General features: G+C 39.6%; 1 protein-coding gene across 8 annotated transcripts in view; it reads left to right on the top strand.

The window, feature by feature from the left end:
• Nucleotides 1-25,821, top strand: part of Snap25 (Synaptosomal-associated protein 25kDa) — a 57,251-nt gene extending 31,430 nt beyond the window's left edge. For 3 of the 8 annotated variants that reach the window (XM_076800630.1, XM_076800632.1, XM_076800629.1), the window contains exons 5-7: nucleotides 15,914-16,031; nucleotides 18,048-18,321; nucleotides 24,942-25,821. In XM_076800630.1, the coding sequence (XP_076656745.1) occupies nucleotides 15,914-16,031; nucleotides 18,048-18,321; nucleotides 24,942-25,004 (455 nt within the window). In that variant the 3' untranslated portion in view covers nucleotides 25,005-25,821. Of the gene's footprint in view, nucleotides 1-9,437; nucleotides 9,487-12,811; nucleotides 12,861-15,913; nucleotides 16,032-18,047; nucleotides 18,322-22,837; nucleotides 22,976-24,941 lie in introns of those variants that run through there. The other 5 variants (XM_076800634.1, XM_076800637.1, XM_076800636.1 and 2 more) reach the window with 4 other exon arrangements.
• The last annotated feature ends 1,091 nt before the right edge of the window (nucleotides 25,822-26,912 follow it).

Genomic DNA, 26,912 nt, shown 5'->3' on the forward strand with positions numbered 1-26,912 from the left:
CGTTTTATTCGCGTTCATCCGCCGCGGCTCGTTGACGGAATCGACTCTCCAACGGGCAGATCCGATGCCGAGTAATCGCCTGACGATCGATTCCGTCGAGATATACACGGTGGACCAATAAAAACATTCATCTGAAATAATCTGATATTCAGTGGAGAGCTCCAACGATTGGGGACTCCGAATTTTACGTTGCAGTCGATTCGACGATTTACATGTTTGTTCGATTTTTCCCGATTGAATAAATGAATATTCAACCTGGAATATTGTTGCCTATAAACAGTTGAATATGACGATTCATTATACCATTTTTCCGAATTGAATGCACGAGTAGACTGCGGTTCGCTGTGCAGAATACAAATTTTCTAGATGTACATGTAGAAGGCAAACTTGCGTCCCTTGTTTTAATCATTTCAATAAATTAGGGAAACTTTTGCAACATTCTAGGATTCTTTTAGTGTCCTTGCAGTTTGGTTCCGCAGTCTAATAATGAGTAATTTCAGATGGAAGTCTTGTTGACTCACCTTGTACGTGTGTACACCGGTATTCAGAGGAATCATTTGTTCAATGGCACGGAAATGTAAATTCATTAGTTCATGTAAGGTGAATCGATTTTTAAAGAGTTATCGAGTTTTCCAGTAAACGATTTGAAGAAATTATCTCTTTAATGCGTTTCATAATTTACAGAGTGTGTTTCTTTAATAAAGCGTTAATTATTTGCCAGATAAGACATTGAGTCCACAATTTATCGTCAAGACTGCGTTTGCTCGGCTGATTAAACACTGATAACCTAGAATTAGTATTCCTTTGCCGTTTAGAGAGGAGTTGCAATGATTCGCATTTGTTGGACTTCGTTTTCATACTGATGATCAAATATGCAGCACTATACATATAATTTTCTATTCTACTTTGTTTTATCAATTAAACGTGATCATTCGCAGTGATTCCAAGCTTTTTTTGAACTTTTTTAAAGAATCGAATCATTTTCAATAGAGGCGATAGAGTTCCCGTAATTTTTATATTGTATAATTCAACATATAAATAATGTTTATAAAATAGGTACGACATTTTATTTATTTTCAAATTATTTTTTGCCACAGGCAGAACCGATGCACCAAATATTCCGACCTTTTAAAAAGCATTCGAAATGCTAGGTTTAATTAATCACCAAATCAAGATTAATTAATCTTGTATTGGCAATCTTTATGCGAATGTGCATTTCCATTTATCGAACGAATTTTTTTCTTGCCTGATTTCGAAGGATTTGAAGGAATTCGGATTAAAGAGATGCTCCGTTATATTCTCTTGAAAGTTATTTATTGCATCATGTTACAGGCGAACGAATCTCTTTGCCTCGCGATTAAATATTCATAGAATTACTTGGAAATATTAAACTGATTTCGCACAACGAAGTTGCTTAAATTGACGTCACTTCTAAGCCCGATATTGGTTAACTTTCGCAAGATTTTCTCAACAGAAAAGTTTATTATTTCGAAGACCAATTTCTCCGCTAATATTTCTTTCAACAGTTTAGAAATAAATTTACATTCCCAGCTCAACTTACACGCTAAAAAGAAACCAGTTCGGTAAATGACTTTTGGTATTGTCTTTTTGACCGATTCCCCCCTGAACCGTAAATTCGCATAACGAGCTTCGCAGTCGCTATATTTACTACACGGTAATCGAAATTTTTTGCTGTTTCACTACTCGGTTCACGCTGATTCGTTCCCGGTCGGACGAAGATGAAAAATCGACGTTGTTAATAGCGCTGCATCTCCCGGTATGCACCGCGAGGCACATGCACGAGGATCGAAGCCGCGATCTCGATTTTCGATCAAACGGCGATCTCTCTTTTTACGCTTTTTCCCTTCCGGAGGCTCGGGCTCTCGACGTGCTTGTCGAGTTCGATTTTCTTTATTTTCTCTCTCTCTCTCTCTCTCTCTCTCTCTCTCTCTCTCTATTTTTCTTTTTCTTTTTCTCCAAAACTTCGCCGACCATAATGAGACCAGCACGACACTGGATCGAAAAACACGCAACTCCCTGCTCGATGAACTCGTTGCGACCGAGAAGCATATCCCCCGCGTAGAACTATAGTCAACCACAGTAACTCTTACAGTCCCCACGGAGCGTATATAGTCACAGGGAACAGCCCGATTATGTGTATTGTGTAGCGGTGATGCTCGAAACGTGACGTTGCGAGCTCGTGGTTGACGAAGAAAAGCGACAGCCAACTACCACTGTACAGTCTCCTACCATACAAATACTATTACTACTATTTACTACTACTATTTACTAATACTACTACTACTACTACTATTACTACTACTACTACTACTATTACTACTACCACTAATTACTACTACTATTTACTACCTCTACTACTACCTACTATCACTAACTACTTATTACTATACTACTTATACCATCGCTAACGACTCTGCTAGTTCTCGCCATCTACACTGCTAACCTCGCCGCGATCGTGGCTGGCTGCAATTTTTGGCCTCGAGAAATGATTTTTTCCATTAAGATTTTCGTCTTTGGAACCTTCGTGCACCTGTCAGATTATTAGGCGAATCAGGTGGTGGACGATATTATCATTTTAATTGACAAAATAGTTTGTACTACCTTCACTTATATATGCATTTCCACCCATTTCCACAATTATCTCTATTTCTCAATTTTTATGTCAGAAACTGTTCGTCCGATCTACTCGACTCTTTTCTTAGTCCAATCAGAAAGCTTCAATTTTCCAAACCAATTAATTTCCAAAACCGAAAAAATCGGTTTCACCCTTCCAAAAATTATAAACAAGTCCTCAGGCTTAACTTCTAATTCTCGCCTAATTCCTCTTATTCCAGTGTTCTCGTTCAAACACGATTCTCAAAATACAAACTGGGGAAACCGACTAGCTAGAAACTTTCAAATACCTGTTCTCCTATAAAATCTGTTCGAAAGGTGTACGAGGGTTGAACAGTTTGTAACGGGAAAATATCAATCGAATTCGTTCACCCCGTTGCACCAGCCCCGGTCACCGACACTGCCCAATTAACTTCCTAACACGACAAAGACATCGACTAACTAACTACCAAACATCCAGCTACCGTGCTGCGCTCGCTGCTAACTGCTGCTGCTGCTGCCAGTACACGAATACTCAGAGAACCGAAATAAAACAACAGCGAAAAAAGAAACGAAAACCAAAACGAAAAACGCTGTGATCGAGTCATGTTACAGAGTGTGGATCGGTATTACTATCTCGCGGATTGGAATACTACTCGTTCAGAACTGTTTTGTTTCTTCGTCCCTTTGTGCGCCCTGAGACTCCGTCCCTGTCCGCCTTTCTTGGTATTCGTCTGTCTTTCTCTGTCTCTTTATCTTTGTCTATCTATTTTTAAAAATCCTCATTCGCTTCTCTGTCCCGTCTCTCGTTCGATCACACTTTTCACGCCCACGTTTATCTACTTTCGATCCGCCCCACCCTCTGTACCTCGATGCACAAGGTATTCCTATACTCTAACAAAAAAAAAAGAAAAAAAAATAGAAAACCGAGCACGTTAGGCGATTCTACGTGAGCTACTGCGTCGAAAACCAAGTACAACTTTTTCTCCTACCGCGCACCGTTTCCGAGTAAATCGAGTCTGAAAGTGAACCGAGCGCGTCATGAGAATTTTTGAACTCGATTTGCTCGAAAACGGAGCCCCCGAGGTGAAAAGTTTGTTCTTGCTTTTCGGCGCTGTTTCGCACGGAGAATCGGCTGAAATCGTTTTTGTCGCGAGTCGCGGCGTATCTTGTGCGTTTACGTCGCTGTCAATGTCAACACACCAGCAATCAAGTACATACACGGCGCGTAGACGTGTTACTATCTCGTGTGTAATCTCGATGTATGCATCTCTCGATTAGACGCATACGCGATTGTATTTTGTCCGTATCTGTTTTTACTATTACTTTCTCTCTGTCTGTCTATCTATCTATCTATCTATCTATCTATCTCTGTCTATCTTTCTCTGTTTGACTTCTCACCGAAACGCAACGCGTTCTCCATGGATTGCGTACTTACCAGTTTTTCGTTTGTTTTTTCCGTTTCCTTTTTGTTCTTAGTTTCCCTCCTTTTCTCTTCGTAGTCGAACACGAGGCTTTCTTAGCTGTGTCGCTTTCAGTCAACGTGTAATATTCTACGTTCGTGTATTACGATATACATATACTATACTGGGTGTCTCAGATAAACGGAACCACATCGAATGATCTGCGTTACTTTCTGTTGTATCAACAATTGTTTCAGGACAAGGTTGTACTATCTCAAAGGGCACGCATAGTGGCAGGAAGAATCTTTTCTCTAGACCAGTTTTTCACGAAATTTCAAGGTCATCAGTATGTTTTTGAACGGCACCATATATTTTTTCTTCGATATTCTTGTAGACCGTAAAAAGACGAATCCAACGACTACCATGACCATACTGTTCCGATCATTTCTTCTCGAGATATTTATGTCTGAAAGTTTCAAATATGTTATCTCTTAGGTATGAATATCCGAAGATTGAATGATCGAAAAAGTATGGTTACTACAGGATTCGTCTTTTCACGAGTTATTTTAATATCTAAGAAAAAACATAAGGTGTCATTTAAAAAATATCAACGACCTTGATGAAGTCATTTCGTGAAGAAATGACCTTGGAAAAATTCTTTCTACTATTACATGTACCCATTCGGATAGTATAACTTTGTTCTGAATAGTTTTTTTTTTATACAGCATTAAATAAGGTAGATGAGTAGGCGGTCCCATTATGCTGAGACACTCTGTATATATAGATGATGTTTGTATATGTGTATGTATATATTATATATATATATCTATACGACAGCTCATGTCTATTTTGTTTCGTACAAAGTATTTATTGACCGTAACAGTTATTAGCTGTAGCGATTTTTATTTCACTGAACACCCTCTGTGACGTGTGTACAGGGTGCTCCAAAAGTACAGGGCACTCTGAAATATATGTTCTCTTGATGCAAATGAAAATCGAAGAGTTCTCCAGCATTTGGTAATTCTTTTAATATTTGTTGCGGCACTTTTTGGTTTGTGTTTGTGTCGGAAGTGGGTGTGTGTTTGGAGGATTCTGTACTCTTGGAACAGCCTGTATATGTGTACTTAGACCACGCTGTTGCTCGAGGATTTTTGTCCGCTTTCATGTTTGTATTTCGTTGGTGATTTAATAGGATGAAAAGAATATTTAATTTTTTTTATTTACATACAAAATTGATTATTTCTGTTGTTGTTTTTTTTCTAATATTAGAAATTAAACAATTACAATAAATTTGATATTACAATTTAGATGACATTTTCAATTTTTATTGTGACTGTCGTGTTAATGTTTTTTTTAATTTACGGGGTAGGAAGAATGATTTGATTTTTAGTTTATGGTTAAGTATTTTAAAACAGCAATAATCGAACAATTTTTAATTTTCTTTTTAATATTGCTGATCTGGGGAACTAATATTGCGAATTTGAATAGACTCGAGCGATAGCGTGTTTGTGTATGTGTATATGCATACAGGGTGTCTCGCAATTCACGGCTCAACCGAACGGGAGATGATTAAAACGAATCGAGAAAGTGAAACATAACTTTTTTTTTAGAAAATACAGGTTGTAAAAATCTCACTATTTTCCTCATTTTCCATTTACAATGAAACATAATCAAGTATTGTTTTTTGTAACTATACTGCACAGGAAAATCAAAATTCTTTTGAATGAGAAAGACAGAGAAAAAAATCAACGAAAAATCCCTTTCATCCTTAAAAAGCAATTCTTTCATTAAACATCCAAAAATACTTGTGAAAAATTCCTAAATAAATTGAGATCTAAACACTTGAAAAATTTCGAGGGTTCTAGTATACTGCAAACAGTATAAATCTCATTAAATCGTTTTATACATTCTACCATATCGCTTTTAAGAGTAGAATTCTACGAACGCGAAAAATATGCAGTGTAATAATAACTAAGGATTTTATCTCAACGAAAAATTCTTCTTATTGTTACAAAACATTTCAGCCCTTCAAAGATTTCAAGGATCATCCTAGTACATTCCAAAAAATACAAAAGTCTCGTTAAAGTATTTTAGAAATTGTACCACATCGATTTTGAAAAAAGAACGCTACAAATACACAAAGTATGCAGCATAAAAACGTGTAACAATTTTTTAGTACGTTTTTTCGAAGAAAATAAGCGTGTAAAAATATTAGCCTCCATTTTCTCGATTCGTCGATGCATGTAAACTCACGCCCTCCGTCTGCGCCGTTAATAGCGAGACACACCCCCGTGTACACACGTGTTCTCCACTAAAAAAAAAAAAAAACAGAAACTACCCTCTAATTTCCACCCTGTCCGCATCGAACGTACTTTTGTCGACCGTCGTCTTACCAAGTAGGTATTTTGATTGCCCTCCGCTTGAACTATATTATATTGAGGCGAGTTTATCGACACCGTTGTGTACATAGAATCGCGGTACCCATGTGTATGTACATGTAAATAAATCAACCACATATATACATATGAATTATGCGATAGTAGTGCGATTAGTTGATTCGATTCGATACGAGTCGAACGAAGTAGCGCGCGAGCGAGCCAGTCTGTTTTTTTCTTTTATCCGGGATCAACGAAACGAAAAATGCGAAAAAAATATATTCGTCCGTTTTCAACCCCCGAAACGACCCCAAAACGTCCCCGAAAGCAAAGTACCGGGGTGACGTTCGTCGATGTTAATGAAAATTTCAGGGGAAGCTGTCGTTACGAAAATATTTGACACAGATTTTCCTTATCGACGCCCGCTTACAGCGGAAGGGTGAAAACTACCCCCGCGGGGGTGGGAAACACATTCGCTAGAATATCTTGGAAACTATAGCAGCTAGAAAAATAATCCAAACAGTAAAGTTGTGCAGTTTTTTATAAGGAATCTGACCGTCTAAGTAGATTTCTCGAAATCTCATTTGTTCAAATGATAGACATTAATAAACAATACTTTTTTGCTCATCAAGTGTTTAGATATGTACTTGAAAACAAATTTAATTATCTAGAGGACATATATGTGATTTTTAGGATCTGTTGTTTTTAACTAGATTGTGAAAATTGATATATTTCATTTGCAGAAATTGTGGTTGGCATGTAAAGTTACTATTAGAACAGGTCCATTAATTTCCAAGACGTTCATCCAGAAGTACATTTTTGACCCCCAATTTGGAACCTGTTTTATTATCAGTATGATTCCTCTGATACGACTGGGGCTTGATCGAATATTTTTGGCGAGTCAAATAATTTTGTAGGACCAACTTTCTGAAAGATTTATTGAGATCGATGCATGTCACCTGAGTATGCTCTCCGCTAAGTGAAAATTAAGGTGTTCTGTGGCCCCTTCCCCAGCATTTTCTCTCGATGCTGCGCGAGACACCGTGTCGCACGGTGTGTGTGTGCACTGTCGTTTCTGCGATATCGGATTCTCTCTCAACCCCCCATAAAAACAGGGTGCAGCTTTTACGGTGCAAGCAGACGTTCACGCCGGTGTGTCGCCGTGCGTTGGAGAATCGAACGTGCGATGGACTGTGACGTGGCTGAAACACGGCTACGACTCGCTTCAGTTTCATTCGTTCTAGCGATCGCGATCTATGGGGTGTCCTGGTTTCAACCCCTTCGGGTGGATGCCTCAAAAAATCCGAAAATCACTGGGAGAAGAATAACCGTACAAAATATGTCAGATACTCGGAAGATACATCGTGTTTATGTCTATTTGACCTTGCAGTGACCTTGAATGAAGGTCTCCGAACCTGCTGGAACCACCCTGAATTTTAATGAAACTTGCGTAAATTGGTTGAAAAATATTTATTCAAAATTTGTAGGATATTGGAAGGATATATTGTGTTTCTATTAATTTAACCTTGCATGACCTTAGATAAAGGTCCATCAACTTGACGGAGCTATCTGTAGTCCTGTGCAAAATTGTCTGTTGAACATTCAAACCGAATAACCGATATTTTATTTGTAGTATTTATTTTTTTATGGTATTTACAATATTTTAGTATAGTATTTTTTTATTGCTATTTTTTGATCATGAAGACATGTTTCCCGTTATTGATTCATCTTTAGAAGGGTATGTGTTACGTTTCATTTTGTCAGCCATATTTATTGCTAGCAATTTTTCGCTTGGTCAGTCATTTAATTTTTGTCCACAAATACTAGTAGAACAATTATAAATTAATGTTTCTGAAACGTTCAATCTCACTTTGAGTATTAAAATTCGTATGTCCATGCTACAATTAAAATTTGTTGCTCCATTTTCATAATGAAAATTAATTGATGATTTATATGAACTGTTGGTCGAAGACACGGTTGAGGTTATAAATAAACTAAAAAAATGAATTACAATTTAGAATGAATTTTAGAATGAATCTTGAGATCCTCGAGATCACCGCAAGGTCAAACAAACATTTTATAAAAATCTATGTAATTGGATACCGAATAGCTGTAATTAGAAATGTTTCTCGGTGTTGTTCATACTTATGGAGACACCCGTCCGACAAAATTGAGACAGGACACCCTGTACATAGTCAGGACGAAGCACGTAAATGAGATGAGCTAAAAATCCTCGCCGCTTTTCGAACCACAAAGGAACAATTACCGCAGACATTAAACCTGTCGTTTTCAGACAAAAGAAGATAACAAAGCGAGACAAATCTGTCGAAATCTCTGGAGGAAAATTTCCATTCACGTGCTGCAGCCTGTAATATCTCACTCTCACTCTCACTCTCACTCTCACTCTCAATCTCTCTCTCTTTCTCTCTCATCGTCGTACGTTTTCTCGACGCGCCATTCCTCCTTTATCTGTTTCACACACCGTAATCATTCTATTCTCTGTTTTGTTTCGATTTACCATCACCGTCCGAGATGTTCTTCCAAAACCAATTATATAAAACAAAAAAAAAAAACAAAAATGTAAAACCCACAAAATCCTACAAATCCTATAATGATCAATTATAAAAAATTATAAATACAGTCTGGAGTTAATTGTGGAAGAGCATCTCGGACAAACGATTGTGTTTCTTTGGTAGATGAATATTATGGACATTTTTGTTTTGATTAAAAGTCCCGGCACGTTTTGTCACACGACTCGGATCGCCCCTGCAATGAATTAAAGTGAAACGGGACACAATGATCAATCCTTCCCAGCACCCTTTATTATTTCGTTCAGTAGAATTTTTCTCCAAAAGTCCCATCATTTTGCGAGAAGCATAAACGAGAAAGCAATGTGGACGGATTAAGAAATGATCCGTGGATCTGTGGCAAGGCGTGCACGCGGTCTCTGCTTGTTTGTCTCTGACTTAATTTCGCAGTTGTTCACGCGCATCACTGTACGATCTTTCGTTTCCGTTAACGTGTGGGCCCTTCGACCCTGTCGTAGAGCGAGGACGTAGCGGCGAACACTCTGACGATGTTAGACCATCAAGGCGGTAAGCAGTTCCCTCAGCAATAAGCAAAAAAAAAAAAAAAAATAAAACAACAAATAAGAACGTGTTCGGAAATGAACAGACAAAATTCTAAGAGAGAATGATTCCAAAAAATAATATAAAATAAAATAAAACATCTAAAAATGAAAAGAAACGAGACCGTCGCTCTCGAGCGAACGAAATCCTCGAGACGATGCGAAAACGGAGAACAAACGGAACCGCGTAGTTTAGAGAGAAAGCCGAGAGTTAAGTGACGAGAAGACACGGGAGAAACATTGCGAGAGGACTCAGTACGGACCGATGGGTTTACTGTAATTTTCTTTTCGTTTCTTTAGCTTTTCAACCATTCAATTACGTCCTATATACTGACAAACTTGAGTTGATAAAACAACAAATCGACAAGCTAAAATGTTTCTTTTGTTTCTCGACACTGGAAGAACCGAGAAATTGAAATAAATGAACCACGAACTCTCTTCTAGACTCCGCAAAAAGGTATCATAAAGAAACATAAAGTGAGTATACATGGGTCGCTCGATAAGCGCGCTGGCTGGGGCTCCGGAGGCGTGGCTCTGATCTAAGCCACTCCCCCGATTGCTTTACCACGTTTTCACAAATTAAAATTCGTTATCCTCATGGCTCTTCCAGTGTTAAGTCTGTCTTCGAGTACTTCTAGCTCCTCTACCAATTTTGATCATTCAGTGTAATGCAAATTATTATGACGTAGTGATTTTTCCCGGGAGTTTAGTTTCTTTTTGGGGGTACAGTCGCGACGACTCGACTTCGACGAGGACGTGATCAGCAAACACAACGACGACTACAAATATATATATATTTGTGTGTGTACTTCCGGTTCTCAGGAGAACTCGTATCGCCCGATTTATCTCTGGTTCTTGATCTCTTTTTCTGTCCTATAGCTAAAACAACCTTCTAATTCTGTATCTTACAGCGCCACGGTACTCTGAGTGCCTACACTGGAAAAAAAAAAAAGAAAGAACTAGTACTACTAATTAATAAAAGTACGAAGCGTGTATCTTCTCTTCCTATTTAATCTGCTTCTGCCTCTCGTCTGCTCCTATTTTTAACATCTTCTCGCATCATCGCCACCGCGCCCCTCTAACTCGCCACTAATTCGATTTGGCTCATATCTCAATTAATGTCCATCATCGTTCTTCCCTCACTCCATTCATCGACCACGCGTACCATTCCCCGCTTCGATTATTATCGACCACTCGATCATCAACCGAAGAGGACACGCCCATCATGGGTGGGCGTGGCTCTCGAGGATTAATGTTAGTTTGCGCGTGGAACCGCGTTCCGCCATCTAAAAATGCTATTATTTTTTGTAAATCTGTCTAATCTGTAACTGATCTTGGCAATTTCACAGATCGACGTGCTATCAATTGATCCCACCCTCTCTAACCCCGCCCCCTTGATCCTCTTTCTAAATCGATCTTCTTATCCCCAACTGTTGGATTTACCAACTTTTTCGTCTTCGTGTCGCTTCTTTGATTTGTCGATTGCTCAGAAATTGTGTACCATCTGGACCAGGTATGTGAGGGGCGAAGCCACGCCCACTCCGGGTAGGTCACGCTTATTCGGAGCAGGCCACGCCCATTCTATATAAAGAAACCGAGATTTCTGCATTTTTCTACGACCCATATCTGATCCAGACAACCTCTTCGAGTTCTTTAAAACTTTTTTTGAAGCACTTTTCCATGTATTTTGGATTTCCTTTTCTAAACGAATTAGAAGAAGCGACCAGAAGACGTTTCCGAGTCTAATGATTCAAGGATTGGATCTTTTGGCGACAATGTCTGGGTCTATTTCCACTCAGTTTCAAAATCTTTGTTTTATAGTGTCTTGAATTGTAAAATCGTTTGCGTTATTAGAACACTGACGGAAATTAATAGTATGTATACACAGATAATTTTCTCTAGATTGAAGGTTGAAATTTACTTGGGGTCTGAGAAGACCCAGGCATAGTCGTCGATTGATTCCCGTAGCCAAGTCTCCAAGTTCCACAAGATTTCTCAGAACGCTCTTCTTTCAGCTGGTTAATCCAACTTTCCGTATAGTATCCTCCGTGTGTCCGCGTCTGAACTCGCCGCTTGCAAAAAAAAAGATATCCTGGTCCTCCAGCAGAGCCTAACCTGACCCCCCGCATAGAATTAATGAATCAGGATGAGATCGTTGTCGTCACGCGCCCTCTCGCTCCTCCGACGCGCGGTTAATCATTCTCTTCGTACGAAAAAAAAGAACGAGCAAGTAAATTATAAATAAATTGGGACCAAAGTACAAATAAACTAATCTAATTGGAAGTACTTTCTTGGAGACGCGAACAATATTTATGTCACGATCGATCAATTTCTGGCAACGCAATCCTTGGCACCTTGCTTGCGCTATTATTTCCTCGATCATTTTCTGTCCATCCCTGTTTCTGTCTCTCTCTAGAGCAGGCTTAGGTACTCCTGGCCCCTCCTTGAAATATAGAGCAATTAAATCACGCCTACTCGAGATAGCTCACGTTTGTTCAGGTTAGATCACTCCCACCTAAGATAATCCACGCCTACTTGGCTAGTTCACGCCTAGTGGAGCCGGGTCACGCTTGCTTAGACTAGACTACGCCCACTCAAAGTTGGCCACACCTACTCGAAGTTGGTCCTGCTCTGTTGGGGGGTAGGTCTCACCTACTCGTGGCGGATCACGCCCACTTTGTGGATATGCCACGCCTATTCAAGGTGGGGCACGTTGATTTATGGATAAATTACGCCTACTCAAGGTCGAGCATGCCCATTTTGGGGAGAGGTCACATCTACTCGGGGTCCCCTTTGAGAGTAGGTCGCGCTTACTCGGGTCACGCCCACTTGGGGCGCGCCACGCCTTCCCGGCGCAAGCTACGCCCACTTGTGGAAGACCACGCCTGCTCTAGAGCGACGTTTTCGATTTTTCTCACTTGGTTTAACGCGCTGGACTCTCGTACGCTCCCCTGAATCTACAAATATAAATAAAAAAATATATAAAATATTCTGCTATCTTTGCATTCACAATCTATGAAATCAAATGAATGTTTCCGATCTCGCTCCAAAGCGATTGTTGGGTCGAAGAAACGGAAAGAGAGGGCATCATAGCGCAAAATGGTGGCCACGAGGGTTGCGGGGCACTCACATTGAAAAATGTTAAATTCGGAAATAGTGGAGTATAGAGATTACGATAAAAGCTATGTAGAAAACGAGAATACTAGCGGAGCGAAGGGAGGGGGCGTTTCGACGGCGCGTCCTGTTGGTCACGTGTGTTAACACAGCCGCTGATTGGTCGGTTGCCTGTTTAGAGCCACGAGGTCGGGATGAAAACCCTCGTAATGCTGGACGAGCAAGGCGGTAAGCCATCATAAATCTAGACATACAAACATACTTAAACTTTCTTCTCTATACACATACACGCATGTTGCGGACACGTGTGCAGTCGAATCGAGCGAGAAACGATTTCTCAGAATGAAAAATCATTCTCGTTCCATTTGTTCGTGTACGTATGCACACGCGCGTGTATATGTATCCGGTCTCGACCCACACAAAGAGCAACGATCGACGAAATTCTGTGTATTCTGACGTATTCTATATACCATCCACCCAGACCATAAACGATACTTGTACGTCTACGACGTTCCAAGGTCGCGCGAAGGGGACAAGCATCGTTTATGCGTGTGCACACGACACTAATTGCGTGTACTATCGTCCGGACACTCTCTGCAAGACCCCGCTTCCATGACCGAACTCTCTTTTGATTTCGACCACCACTAACCAACTAACCAACCAACTATAACTATTCGAGGGAAACCCGCACTTAGAGACTCTATGGTCGTTTCCGGGAACATCTTGCTCACCACTCACGCCGTTCAGATCATCGTTTCTACTTTCTGTCGCCTCTCTGACTCCCGACCACACCGTCTTAACCCTCCCATCATCGAATGATCTCTCGCTCTGCTCACACTTTCTACGCCTGTCCTCTATCTCTCTGTTATCTCTATCTATCTGTAGACTTTTAATTCTCTTCGTTGTTCTTTTCTATGCCTCTGACCTCTAACTTCTGGAAGCTCTATCTCTTTTTCTTTCTTTGCTCGTCTCTTCTTCTACTCTCTTCCTCTCCCTCTCTGTCTCTGTCTCTGTCTCTGTCTCTCTATTATTTTATTTCTTCTTTTCTGTTCTCTTTCCTTTCTTGTTTTCCTTGTTTTCGTTTCTTCTCTTCTGCATCCTGTCGTCTCTCCGCCAGCTCTCCTCCTCTTTCCGTTTTTTCTCTATCCGTCCGTGTTTGACGTGATCTCACGAAGGCGAACGAACAAAAACAGAGAGAACAATTATATTGTGTATATATATATATATTTATCCATGAGAACAATGCTAATATGATATTCCGTAGGGAAACAGAACGTAATATATAATATTTATTATACAGAGAAAACAAACTACTATGATAGACAAGTGTAATAATACAGAGAACAGGTGAAAAAAAGGGGAATACAGGTGGAGTAGGAAAAGGTATACAGATAAACGAAAAACTGTAGGAAATACAGAAAGAGCAAAAAAAAAATATACAGAAAAACGATAAACAAAACGAATGGGTAAATACGTGTCGGGTACGCACGACACTCGCACCACGTTTTATACGCCTCTCTCCGTCACTTCCGGCACGGTGTAAGTCTCTAATATATACCACCTATATATATATATATATACTATATATATATGTACATATATTGTTATATATGTATATATGTATATATTTATATTGCATACTGTATTTATTATACCCGTTGTCGAGAACAAAATATATATATATTAACCGGCACACCAGATATATAGATCTCGCATCGGACGCGCGCTATACTCTTATATACTCGTCAAAGCATACTTGGTTCGATTCTCGTAATACCCAGCTGATACCCTTAGATGAATTACCCACCGTATACACCCCAGTACATACAGAGCTACTCACCCGATTACTTAGGATTAACGATCCCTTAGCAGGGAGACTATTTTTTTTTTCTTTTTTGGCTTAGCTGTTGCACTCCCGTTGCACTCGTTCTTGTTTCTTTCGTTTGCCGGACGGCGTCGGGACGCATCGCTTTCGTGAATTATACCGAGAAATTTCTTATCTTTTCCACAGTTCGTTCAAGTGCAAGAAATGCATTTTTTGAAAAATTTTCTGGGCCACTTTGTGGGAAAGAGAATTAAACGCATCTTCATGCGTTTGTGTTTCAGAAGAATTTTTTGAGCTTGAATTTTTTGTAGAATGTAAGACAATTTTTGACTATTTTTTATTATCAATAGACCGCGGATTTTATGCGTTTATGACACGAATGAATTGATGCAATTCAAACCGGTGGAAACGTTGATGTATTATATTTAACTGATCGAGAGACAATTTTTATCTTGTGCAAAAATCCACAGTTTAATTATGAATGTCGAAGATGAAAGTTGTTGTCAATTTCCAAATAATGGATTAATTCGATCCATGTGACTGATTGCTTTATAGTAATTTCAAATCATTGTAAAAGATACAGTAAAGAGCAAGTCATTCTGACTCCTCCATTTGTTCTAGTGTTGACATAATTAATTAAGAGGAATTTTCTATAATATTACATGAAATACTTGAATTCAACATTTGACTAGGCTAAAATATTTTTTAACAATCGTAACAGTGGTAAAGAAGTGAAAGGGTGAACGGGTAAAAAAAGACCCAAGGGATGCAGCAGGGTTAAATTTTTTAACGAAAACTCAATTAAAATTTATTGTCAGATGAAATCATAAATTCCAATATCAGTTTCATTTTACTTAAATCAGACTCTGAAAAATAGATTGCAGATTTTATACAGTTTCAAATACAATTCTCAGCCACAAAATGTGCCCTATACAAAATCATACAGAAAAATAAAAACTATCTTAATTTTAACAAATTCAAAGACCGATTGCGATGCTTTTGACGGCCCCTGGCGCATTTTAGTATTTCTGGTCGTCGCCGAAGGATCACAGAACAGAATTCGAACAAAAGTTTTCCAAAAAAGAAAAAAACATAAAAATTGTCTAAAGTGACTGGTTAAAAAAAAAAGATATACTCTTAAACGAAGTACGGAAGATTTTCTGTGATTTTTGCACAGCGACGACGCAGCCGATTTTTAAAGATTGAACTTCTCGAAAGGGAACCGAGCAGTTTATGATTTCCCATTAATTAGTCTTCTATTGATTTAAGTGTACGATTATCTAGTTTGGAGTACGACACGCGTGCGTAGTAGAAGAGCAGTATAATTTTTTGGTTGTACATTGTTTCGTTTTGTATTTGTTCGCCGCTGTCCGTTCCCTTTCGAGCTGCGATTATTCGCAGTGAAAACCGTGCGCGAGGAGCGATTCTAACGATGTGTTCTCGTACGATGAAACAGAGCAACTGGACAGAATCGAGGAGGGCATGGACCAGATCAACGCCGACATGCGCGAGGCCGAGAAAAATCTCACCGGAATGGAAAAGTGCTGCGGTCTCTGCGTTCTTCCATGCAACAAGTAGGACTGTCCCGGATCGCTTTTTTAAACTTGACGTTACACGCCCACCGCTACCACTACCACCACACATTTCATTCTCTCTCTCTCTCTCTCACTCTCTCACTCTTTTATTCGTGGCCCTCGGACGTTTCTTTCACAGCTCGTTAGCTCGGACCTGGCTCTCGCTTTGAGACGCCAAGGAACATTGCTCTTTTTCGGTGGATGTTTCTATTCCGATGCACTGTGATGTTAGGTGACTCGGTTCTGAAGGCTTTTTGTGGACATTGATCTGGACGGGATAAGGTTTGGTTTGGTTTTGTTCGGTTTTCGCTTGGAAACTGTTTGTTTTTGATGCAGTTGATCTCGTTTTACGTATTATGGAATTTTAGTAAAAATTGATTATAGAACACGAGGAGTTGCGAGTAGTTTATGTCATTGGTTTTGATGGGTTCGCATTTGTTTCCAACTATAGAGACCTAAAGTTTACAATTTTATGCGAGAATTTAGGAGGTTTTATCTTGGTAGCTGTTTGTTGAATTGAGCTGATCTTTTTTTATGAAAGTAGTCTAGAATCGTGTTAGGGATTTTGTTCAAACTTGGCTATCGTGTAGAATACGTAGAATTAGGGGTAGTTTGAGTCATCAGTTCGCTGATTTTGCGTTTGTTTATAAGGCACAGTCGCTTGAAAATATCAATTTTTATGCATTTTCATGAGAAAAGATTCTTCGAATTCACTTGACCCTTCTTTTGTAAAAATAGTGTAGAACCAAGTCAGGGATTTTGTTTAACATTGACTATGACGTAGAATACGTAGAATTAGGGGGAGTTTAAGTCATCAGTCAGCTGATTTCGAACTTGTTTGTAAAGTGTAGACATCTGAAGTTTTCTATTTTTACATGCTTCTATGAGAACAGATTTTACTTCACGAATTTTTATCTTGGAAGCTATTTGTTGAATCAAATTCATTCTTTTTTGCTACAATTAAGAAGCTTCAAGTTATTACACAAATATATATTTTTTTTAATATTGAAAATTAGATACAGATTTTACTTTTATGAATTTCGTCTTAGTAGACTCTTGTTTGGAATATTAATTCAATTATGAACACGTTCTTCGAAGTTCCAACCACGAAATGAGCCTTGATTCAATGAGGATCTTCAAAATTGACTGTTTATAATGAGCTGTTGAATGTCGAGTGTGCCCCACTTGTCCAGACTTCTTTCAATTAATTAATTCGTTGAATTATTTAACCCTGCTGGCTCCTATTGAGTCATACATTTGAGGTGCCCTTGGCGAAAAGAGAAACACGTATAATAGTAACCATTCCCATACACTATAGCTAAAAAATTGTTACACAATCTTACTTTCAAAAAATGTAAATTTTAATTATTTGAAAAAGAAGACAGCAGGGATACGAAATACTAGACCATTAAACCACCCAATATGTATGCACTCTTTAGAAATTTATTACAAAACAACCAAACGACGTAGAACCAAAAAATCTTTTGCAATCTCTTCGTACATGATTCAATGTTATACACAAATGTTTGTTGCACACTGTTCTTAACGATGCTTGCTATGCATGACTTAATGATGAGAAAAAGTTGCAAAACACACGACTTCTCACAAAATTCAAAATTTAAAAACGAGAAAGATCTTTAAAATGTATAAAATAGTTCGTTAGACCTACAACCATAATTTCTCGATAAACTCATTTCCTTTTTATCAACATTTTCATGTACAAAATACTCGGTACTTTTCAAGTGCAATTTTGAACCCATCAAAATTCATCAAATTAGTCAGCACCGTCTAAAATGGGCACCGTTAAAAATCGTATGGAACAAAAATTCACCAACAATGTTGAATCATGCTTGAACGCATTCAAAAAAGTCTTTTCCGTCTACGTCGTCTGGTTTCCCGGTAATAAATTCCCAAAGATGACCTACTTTCGGACGACTCGATCCTCGGAGTTCGACGTGCGTCACCAAGTATAGTTAGTTATCGATGTGCTAATCAATTGTGTGTCCGGCATTGCAGAAGCGCCAGTTTCAAGGAGGATGAAGGCACATGGAAGGGGAACGACGACGGCAAGGTGGTCAACAACCAGCCCCAGCGGGTGATGGATGATCGAAACGGATTAGGTCCTCAGGGTGGTTACATCGGCAAGATCACGAACGACGCTCGTGAAGGAGAGATGGAGGAGAACATGGGCCAGGTGAACACGATGATCGGTAATCTGAGAAACATGGCGATCGATATGGGCAGCGAGCTGGAGAATCAGAACCGGCAGATCGACAGGATCAATCGCAAGGTGAGGAAAGGACACGCGAGTCCTAGAGGCGCGGTCTCGGCACGGAGCTGTCGCGGACGTTCGGAGCTTGCTCTGTCTCTCCTAATCTACCAATTTCGAACGAGAAAACCCTTTGTTGTTCATCTACATACCTTCAAATTTCACTACGTTAAATTTTAATTGTCGCATCATTAGAATTTCACAGCTTTTTCAGTAATCGAAAAGATTAAGTTGAAAAAACCTTCACGCTTAAAAATGTTGTAACTTCGTTTTAAAAAATGGTAGAATGACACACCTTGGCTCATTCTACAGCCTGAAGCATCTACTTTCACTCTCCTAAATAGCGATTTTTTGAAAACTATTTTTCCAACAAAAAACTGTTAAGAAGTCGATTGAGACCGAGACGGACGCCATACAAATTCGAATTTGTACATATGGCTTGAAAAATGATTATTAAAACGGGAATGGAAAATTGTACATCAAGTTCAATGGAGTCGTTACACACAGGCGACTTTAGTCTTCGACTCCACGTTGATTTGAGCCCCGGAAAAAATGTTCATATTCCCCAGAACCACTTGAACCTACGCAAATCTGCATTTTTTACCCGAAAAATAGTGCGTCTTCAAACATCTCTGGAGACTTTAAAAAATTTTTCTCGCGACTCGAACTACAACGGATTTGAAGACCGAAGTCTCCTCTTTGTAACCAATGCAGAAAATTCGACGTACGATTTTTTGTTCCCGTTTTAGAGCACTTTGAAGGTGCCGGTGCACCTGATGCATTCGTTCTAAGAGATAAGAGGATTTTAATATTGCAATTTCGAGTGCATTATCGGGGGAACAATGTACAGAGCAAGCTCCGAAACAGCAGGATCGCCGTGAATCGATGAATCCGATCCGATCCGATCCGATCACGTACGATTTAGCTCCGTTCTATATATTTTTTTTTCTCTTCCACGGAGCATGCGTGGACGTTTTCTCTCTCACGATGCACGCGCTCAGAGCGATGCACAACACACACGTTTCGTCGTCGCTTTCGCTTTCTATCCTCCCTTCCGATTTAACCCTTTCGGATCCACTGTCCCATATACGGCGCGGCTACTGTTAACTAATTACTAAAGCACCAGCCGCGAATGTCTCGACACGCACCAGCCTGATTATGCTGTATATGGGACGCGTTCACGTGAAAATTAATTTCTCCATTCCCACAATTCTGTTCCCTCGATCCTGTTAAAAATATTCATACGATTTCCACGAGATTTTTAGGTCTGATGAAGGAACACTGTCAGATTTTAATAAAACCTTGCTGCAACGCAACTCTGCACTACAATCACCAATTAGATCATTATTTCAAAGTCAACGAGACAGTTTCCAAATTTCGAGGAGAATAGTTGTTGTTTTTATGAATATCTTGAAAACCACGAGAGATAGGGAAATTCTGTAAACGAAGAAATTTTGCGTCATTCAGTAACAAATCTGACTGTGTAAGTAGATTTGCGCCTACACCTACATCTACACCTTACACCCACTCGCAAAGACGGTATTCAATTCTTCATATAATGCTCAATTCTTACTGTAACGTGGAAACAGAAGAATTTTTCGAAAAAATTTATTTACACCATAAAATCCGTCGCATAAAAATACAAAATTCACCGGTTTACGAAATTCTCTCATCCCTAACAGTTTCCAAGATATTCATCGAAACGGCTTCCTTTCTTCAGCCTCAAAGGCCACATTGTTCTAAAACAATTATTGTTGGAATTCAAATGAGTACATGTGGGTTAAGAGAAGTATGGCAAGGTTTTGTTAAAATTCGAGACGAGCTTCCTCGATTCCAGCGCGATCGAGATATCCTCGAGGACATTCGATCCCAAATCCTGTCCAGTTTTAATCGAATCGTGAACCCAGCGCGAATCCTGTCGTCTTATCCTTCTGACCAATGGGACGAACTAGAAGCTGGATGGATCGCGTGGATGGATCTATGGATCGGAACACTGTGGCTGGTTTGCCGCTGGCAAAGAGATAAGAAACGCGATATCAGCCAGCTTTTTCTTCGTTCGCGTGGGATATGTGTCTGATCGCGAGAGAGATCTATGGCCGCCGACGATGGGCAACGTCACGATTTTTCCGTGTTCTCCCTCCATTTTGTAGAGCACCTTCTACCCCGTTTCCACAATTTTTTGATCCCACGTTCTGTTAGGGGAACTGCTCGCGCGGATCTCGTTTTGCTATCTTCGGTTCAGCTTTCTTTTATTTCGTTATAGTTTATTTTAGCGTGATTCTTTTTGTTGTATAGCGTGACTCTTCGTTTTAGTTTCTTTTGCCATGCATTCCCTTTTCTTGCACATTCGAAATAGAAAGCAATCTATAATCGGTAACCATGGAGACACTACAACATTGAGGTAATTTATTCAATGAAACAGGAAATTGAATTTGTTTCATCGAGTATTGTTTGTTGTAGAGGTATGTTGAGAAGCGTTGGAGAGCAACAATATTGAATACGAGAATCCTCTTGTATTTGATTAAATATTGCATCATAGGAGCACTCTTAAATTTAATGTCCTAACTGTTGCAAATATGTCTTTGTTCTTAAATCTAGGTCTTTTTTTAGCAGTATTTGCCAATGAAGCAATCTTTCGAAATAATATTTGATTGATTAGCTTTGTTTGAGCGAATTAGCGGTGCCCAAGTAAAATATTTGTTAACACCAACATAATAATCAAGTTTTTAGTTTTTAGTAATTGCATAACGTTCCACGGTCTAGTTTTCCCTTGTTTTATTTCATATTTTGCAAAATCATTCTGATAAACGAGATCCGCGTCGAACTGTGGTACAGAGGGCTCTTAAAGAGACCGGAAGTGGTTCTCTGTCGGTAAGAGCTCGTTCGATGGTTCTCTCTGTACCGTCTCGAATTCTCTGTACACACGTTCTTTTGTATTGGCACGGAACTTCTATTTCCGGGAGCGAAACGATCGTCGAGAAACTCTTTGAAAAATTCCTGGTTAAAAATCCTGGATCCTCTCGGATCATCCGCGTGATCCGAGAAGGATATAAATATAAATGATCGACGATCGTCTCGTTTCTTGTTTTTGGCATGCGTACGCACGTGCACCGCACGACTAGCCGCCCCATTTTACTCCCTTCTCGTCATCGCACAATCGTCATTATTCTTTTTGCCACTGTTATATCACGGGCTGTCTTCTCTGTGTTCGGCCTGTCTACACCGCAAATAATCTGAACAAAAAAGGAAAAAGAAAAGCATAAGAGAAAGAAACCGGGAAAAAGAGAATGTAAAGAGCAGCAGGCAATAGCATAAACGTACGAAAATGGGAAAAATGGCAAATTGCACCGTTTTGTCGCGGTCACGCTTTGTTCGCCCTACTTCTTTTTTTTTACTATCTTTTCTCTACTTTTTCGTCTTTTACTTCTATATATCTATATATGTATCTATAAACATATAATGTTTCACCACGTATGTCTGTATTTGTATACGCTATCGTTCTAAAGCGTCCGGACACTTACATGTTTGCCAATGGCGGACACCGCAGATATTATCGTTTTTATCAAACTATTTTTGTAAACTGTCTGAGAATCGTTTTCAAAAAATTGTGTGCATTTTCGAAACACCTCCGGTACAAATTTTTAAAATCCAGTTTTGTGACGTTGATGAGTTAAAATTTTATTGTCAAATTAACGGACTTTTTTGCGTAGTATTTGTTAATGTTGTTTTATTCACTATTCTTGTTCCTATGAATTACATTAGACATGTTTGAGTGAAATATTCGGTATAATTAACGTAACGATATATTCCAAATGTTTGTTGTTAAGAACCAATATTGCAAATGTTCGAGTAAAATATGCATTGATCTTAACATAACAATAAATTCTCGAATTGCGTGCAAACTATTTTTGCTTGAAGTGTATCACGAAAAATGTTCTTACTCAAATTTGCGAATTCCAAAAATTCAGTTTCTAAAGATGATGATGGGTTGGTTTTGGAAACCGACCGAACTTCTTGAAAACATTTCTCAGGCAGTTTCATAAACGCAAACGGTATACGATGTTTATTTAAATATTTTTCGGTATCCCTCTTCGTAAAATTATCTGAAAATAATTCTTTACTCTGTTCGTGAAGTTACTATGACTCGACAAAAATTAAATCGCTATGAACAAAACGACTTGTCTCGCTGACACAAAAATTTTTTTGATAATAAATCGTTGGTAATCGTCGACACTAAATTGTTGGATCTTCTTTACGAGAATGTGAATTTTGAGACACAGCTGTCGAAAGCGATTGAAAAGTGATATGCATAATTAATTTCGAAGGAACTGTTGAAAATAGTTGCTGTAATGCCAATTTGATTGGAAAACGTTTGATTCGGATTTGTCGGGTGTCCGGATGGTTGCGGCCGGTAGCGTATAAGCTGTATATCTCTCTCTGTTTAAACTTGTTGCCATTTTTACGTTCGACTTTTGAAGATTCTCAGTTTTCTGTGCCACCTGTGTTGACCAAACCCGAACTGTATGGTAATCCACAGGGCGAGTCGAACGAAACGAGGATAGCCGTGGCGAATCAGCGTGCGCACGCCCTGCTCAAGTAAAATGCGTCTCTCTGCCCACGTACCCGTCTCCTCCGAGCCCCAAATAGTCAAATTATATATATTATACTCCAGCTCCAAAATATAGTAATATATATATATACACGTATACATATATATATTATATATATTAATATATATATCAATACGCCGACACACCCACCACCACCACCACCACCACCACCATCACTACCACTACCACCACCAAGAAAATTAAAAAAAAAAGAAACGAGAAAAAGATATAACCCCCTTCTTCTGCCTTCTCGTCGTCGGTCGGACACTACGCCACAACCCGTCAACCTAACTCGTTGTATGTCTTCAAAACTCGATCCACAACCTTGTCTATGCTACAACGAACTATGATCATCGTCTGGTCGATCCCCGTCGCAAGCCTAAACACCTACACACGTATCGCTAGCGGTGGGACCGTCGAGCGACACTTATCCGTAGCTTTATACAGTATCCACATTCCTTGCGCCAGTTGAAATTGTTCTCGAGTCTCTGAACCCTTTCCACGAATTTTATTCAATTTTGAAAGTGCACTTATGTGCTTTGAATTATTTCGTAACGTCAACAAGTATGCTCGTGATTGGACAAAAAAATGTCTATCTGTTCGCGATGAGCATACCCGGTATAAACATCGAAAAATTTAATGGTCTTAATAGACTGACAATAATGTTTGTGAGATTTTACAATTCTTGTATTTCCACGGTTTTATATTTTCTCTATTTCGTTAGTAATGCATAAAATCTGCAGTTCAATCACCGCTGATCTCATTAAAAATTTGCCGATTTTATGCATTCACAATTTCAAAGGGGTTAATTAACTGTAATTTGATCACGTCGACGGTCCCATCGCTGTTACACCTCGTGTCGTGTACTTAGCAATCTCCTACACGCCGTTCAGTTCTGTACCCCCTGTAACCGCGCCATCTTCTTTGTCGTTGGTGTCGTTCACCCGATTCTACGATATCTCCACGATTATTATTACTATATTACTGTGATGATTATTATGTCTACGTACACGTCCAACTGTCGGCACAGCTTCAAGATCGTCTAACGTCATTTCCCAATGTTTCACATCTATTTAAATCACTTGTATAGAGTGAGTCTGTTACCCCCATACGGTCTCTTTCTAGCCCTCCTTATTATATTGTTAAGCGTTAATAATCGTAAGAATTTTGGGACGGGGGTGCGGAAATAGCAATAACAGATTGAAAATAGGCGATCTGGAAGCTTTGATCGACGGTCTGTATTTCTACACGTACAATGATGTCGCATTTAACCTTTTGGAATCTCATTTGTCGGATGAAACCCCGCAGGATCGCCGTCGTCGCTGTCGTTGTCGTCGTTCGTCATTGCTGCGTACAACGTTCTCGGTTTTCTTACGTACTCTCCTCGCTGGCCGTCTAAATGGTTCCCACAATGTTCCACAATTTCCTACAATGTCTCACAATGTCCTACAATGTCTCACAATGTCCTACAAAGTCTCACAATGATTGAAAAGCCAGCCAAAAAGATCCACAAAATAGCCCACAGAATAACTCACGAATGACTCGCTACCTAGCCCACAAAATCCCACAATTGATCCACAATTGACCCACAAACCCGTTCACAACACCCCACAAAATCGACCCACAGAATGTCCTACAAAAGAACTCACAAGTGCGTTTACGAAATGACCCACAAAGTTAGCCCACAAACCGATGCAGAAATGGCCCACAAAATAAGTGAGAAACAGGTTCAGGAAACACCCTGGGATTTATTTTGTGGGCTACCGCTGCGGTCCCTAGTTCCTTGGACTTATTTTGTGACCTATCGCTTATTTTGTGGGCTATTTTGCGAAATCTCGCGAGGCCGAAAGAAGAGACCGTGACGCGAATCGAGCGAACGACGACGAAGCGTTTTTCGGTCTAGAGACACACACGGAATGACTGTGACCGGAAGGTGACATGACCGACGAATAACAATGATCCCGACGATACATACGGCTGAACATGAGTCTGGGTTACGATCTTTCGTTTGTTTGTTTTTTTGGCACGCAGGGCGAATCGAACGAGACGAGGATAAAGGTGGCCAACGAGCGAGCCCATCAGCTACTCAAGTAAGGCCACTCTCGACCACCCGCACCCTGTCGGCCACCAACAGCACCAATTATACCATCACCACTATCACCACCATCACCACCACCACTATCACATCGAACAACAACAGAAACAACAGCTACAATAACTACAACTACTACTACTACTACAACAAGAACAGTGTCAGGGTCAACAATAAAACCAGCTTCATCGACCATCACTGACACGCTCGGTTACTCTCGATCACTCGTCCCCGACGTTCATTTTCTCCTGTCGTTTATCGTCGCTAGACTGCGGGTCTTTTTGCAATTTTACTTGATAAACATCCGAGCAATAACACAGCAAAACCTACAGATTTACGAGCAGTATAGTATTATCTCTAACCAGTTTACAAGTGACCCACAATTTTGGTGTCGAACAATCTCAGAAAGTCTCTTAGCAAATTCAGCCTTTAAAATCGAATGCTTCTTACAGCAGAAGAGATTGTTGACGCTCATTTTATAAGTTGTATCTCTAATACTATAAATCTCTATAAAGATCTGCAAGCTAGCTATAGTGTCGGAATGCAGATTTTTCATGCATTTATAGAGAAGACATGCGGAACGCAAAACTCCATACAATTTACTGTGTGGCGTTGCTATTAATCTGCTGAAGTTATTAACACAAAAAAGCAAATATTCACTAGGTTCCAGAACCATAAATTCGCATAAAGATTCGCAGTTCGATTACTTTAAATGACGAATATTTATGCAATAATACGAGAAACAATAAATTACGAAGTTACAATTAGCTAGAATATCTTCTAATTCAGTGTTAACGTAAAATAAAAAAAAAAATAAAATCCAATAAATCTTCCGCATAAAGATCCGCAGTGCTAAGAGTAGATCGTTCGAAAAAGACGTCCGATTGCTATCATTTTGATCGATCAAAGCCCGACGGTTTCCGGCAAACAAATCTCGCCAGGATCGCGTCATAGTATTTTCGCACTTTGTTTTTGCGGAGAGCGGGCCAGGATTTTTCAGTTCCTCGACATTTCGTTCGGCACTGATTCGCGACCATAACTCCGGGTCGCGGTTACGTTGTTTGTTCGCCGTCTTCGTCAGGTCCCCTCTCCTTTGAACACCGTCTTTAACCCTTAAGAGGGCAAGTTTCACCTCGTAGAATTGCCTAGTTGTTAACCGAGTGAGAATCTCTAACGCGGAAACAAGAAGAAGCTAGTCCGAATCGTCTGTTCGCGAAGAAAATCGCGGGACGATCTTGTCGGTCGCAAAAAAGTCAATTTTTAGCGAGCGAACGAGCGGACACGCGTGTTTCTGCTTTGCGAGCCGAGCGGAGAGCAAACAAAGAGAGAAAAAGAGAGAAAGCTCTATTGTAATAAACTGTTTCGCCTATAACGTGCACGTTTATCCAAGTTCTTCCTCTCGCGATTAGCCTTATCAACGATTCAACTCGAGAAACGTTTTTAATCTTGAACAAATAAACGACGAAAACAGCCAAAAAAAAAACAAAGAAAAGAAAAAATAACAAGAAGATTATATTATATATTATACATTATAAAGAGAATAACAAGAGAGACGACGACGATTAAAGTAACATATAGAGGAATAGAATCTCATTAGAAGTAATGTACAAAAAAGAAAAAAACGAACAACGTTCTTTCGAATATGATCAGCGGGCACCTGTTTAAGGGTTAAAGATTACCTACAGCCACCGACGGACACATCGCACCGTGAAACACGTTATTAGACTGCGGGCTTTATGCGTTTACGGCAGAAACGAGTTGGGATAAAACGACAACGATATAAAACATAAAGCTGGGATTTCCAAAACGCGTCACGTCGCCGCGCTCTGCGATTTTCGTGCCACTCCATTCGTCAAACTTGATCAAAATTGATCGCACGGGTCTGCGTCGATAAGTTACGACGAATGGAG

The sequence above is a fragment of the Halictus rubicundus genome, chromosome 15, assembly GCF_050948215.1.
Source record: "Halictus rubicundus isolate RS-2024b chromosome 15, iyHalRubi1_principal, whole genome shotgun sequence".
In the NCBI taxonomy this organism is placed as follows: domain Eukaryota; kingdom Metazoa; phylum Arthropoda; class Insecta; order Hymenoptera; family Halictidae; genus Halictus; species Halictus rubicundus.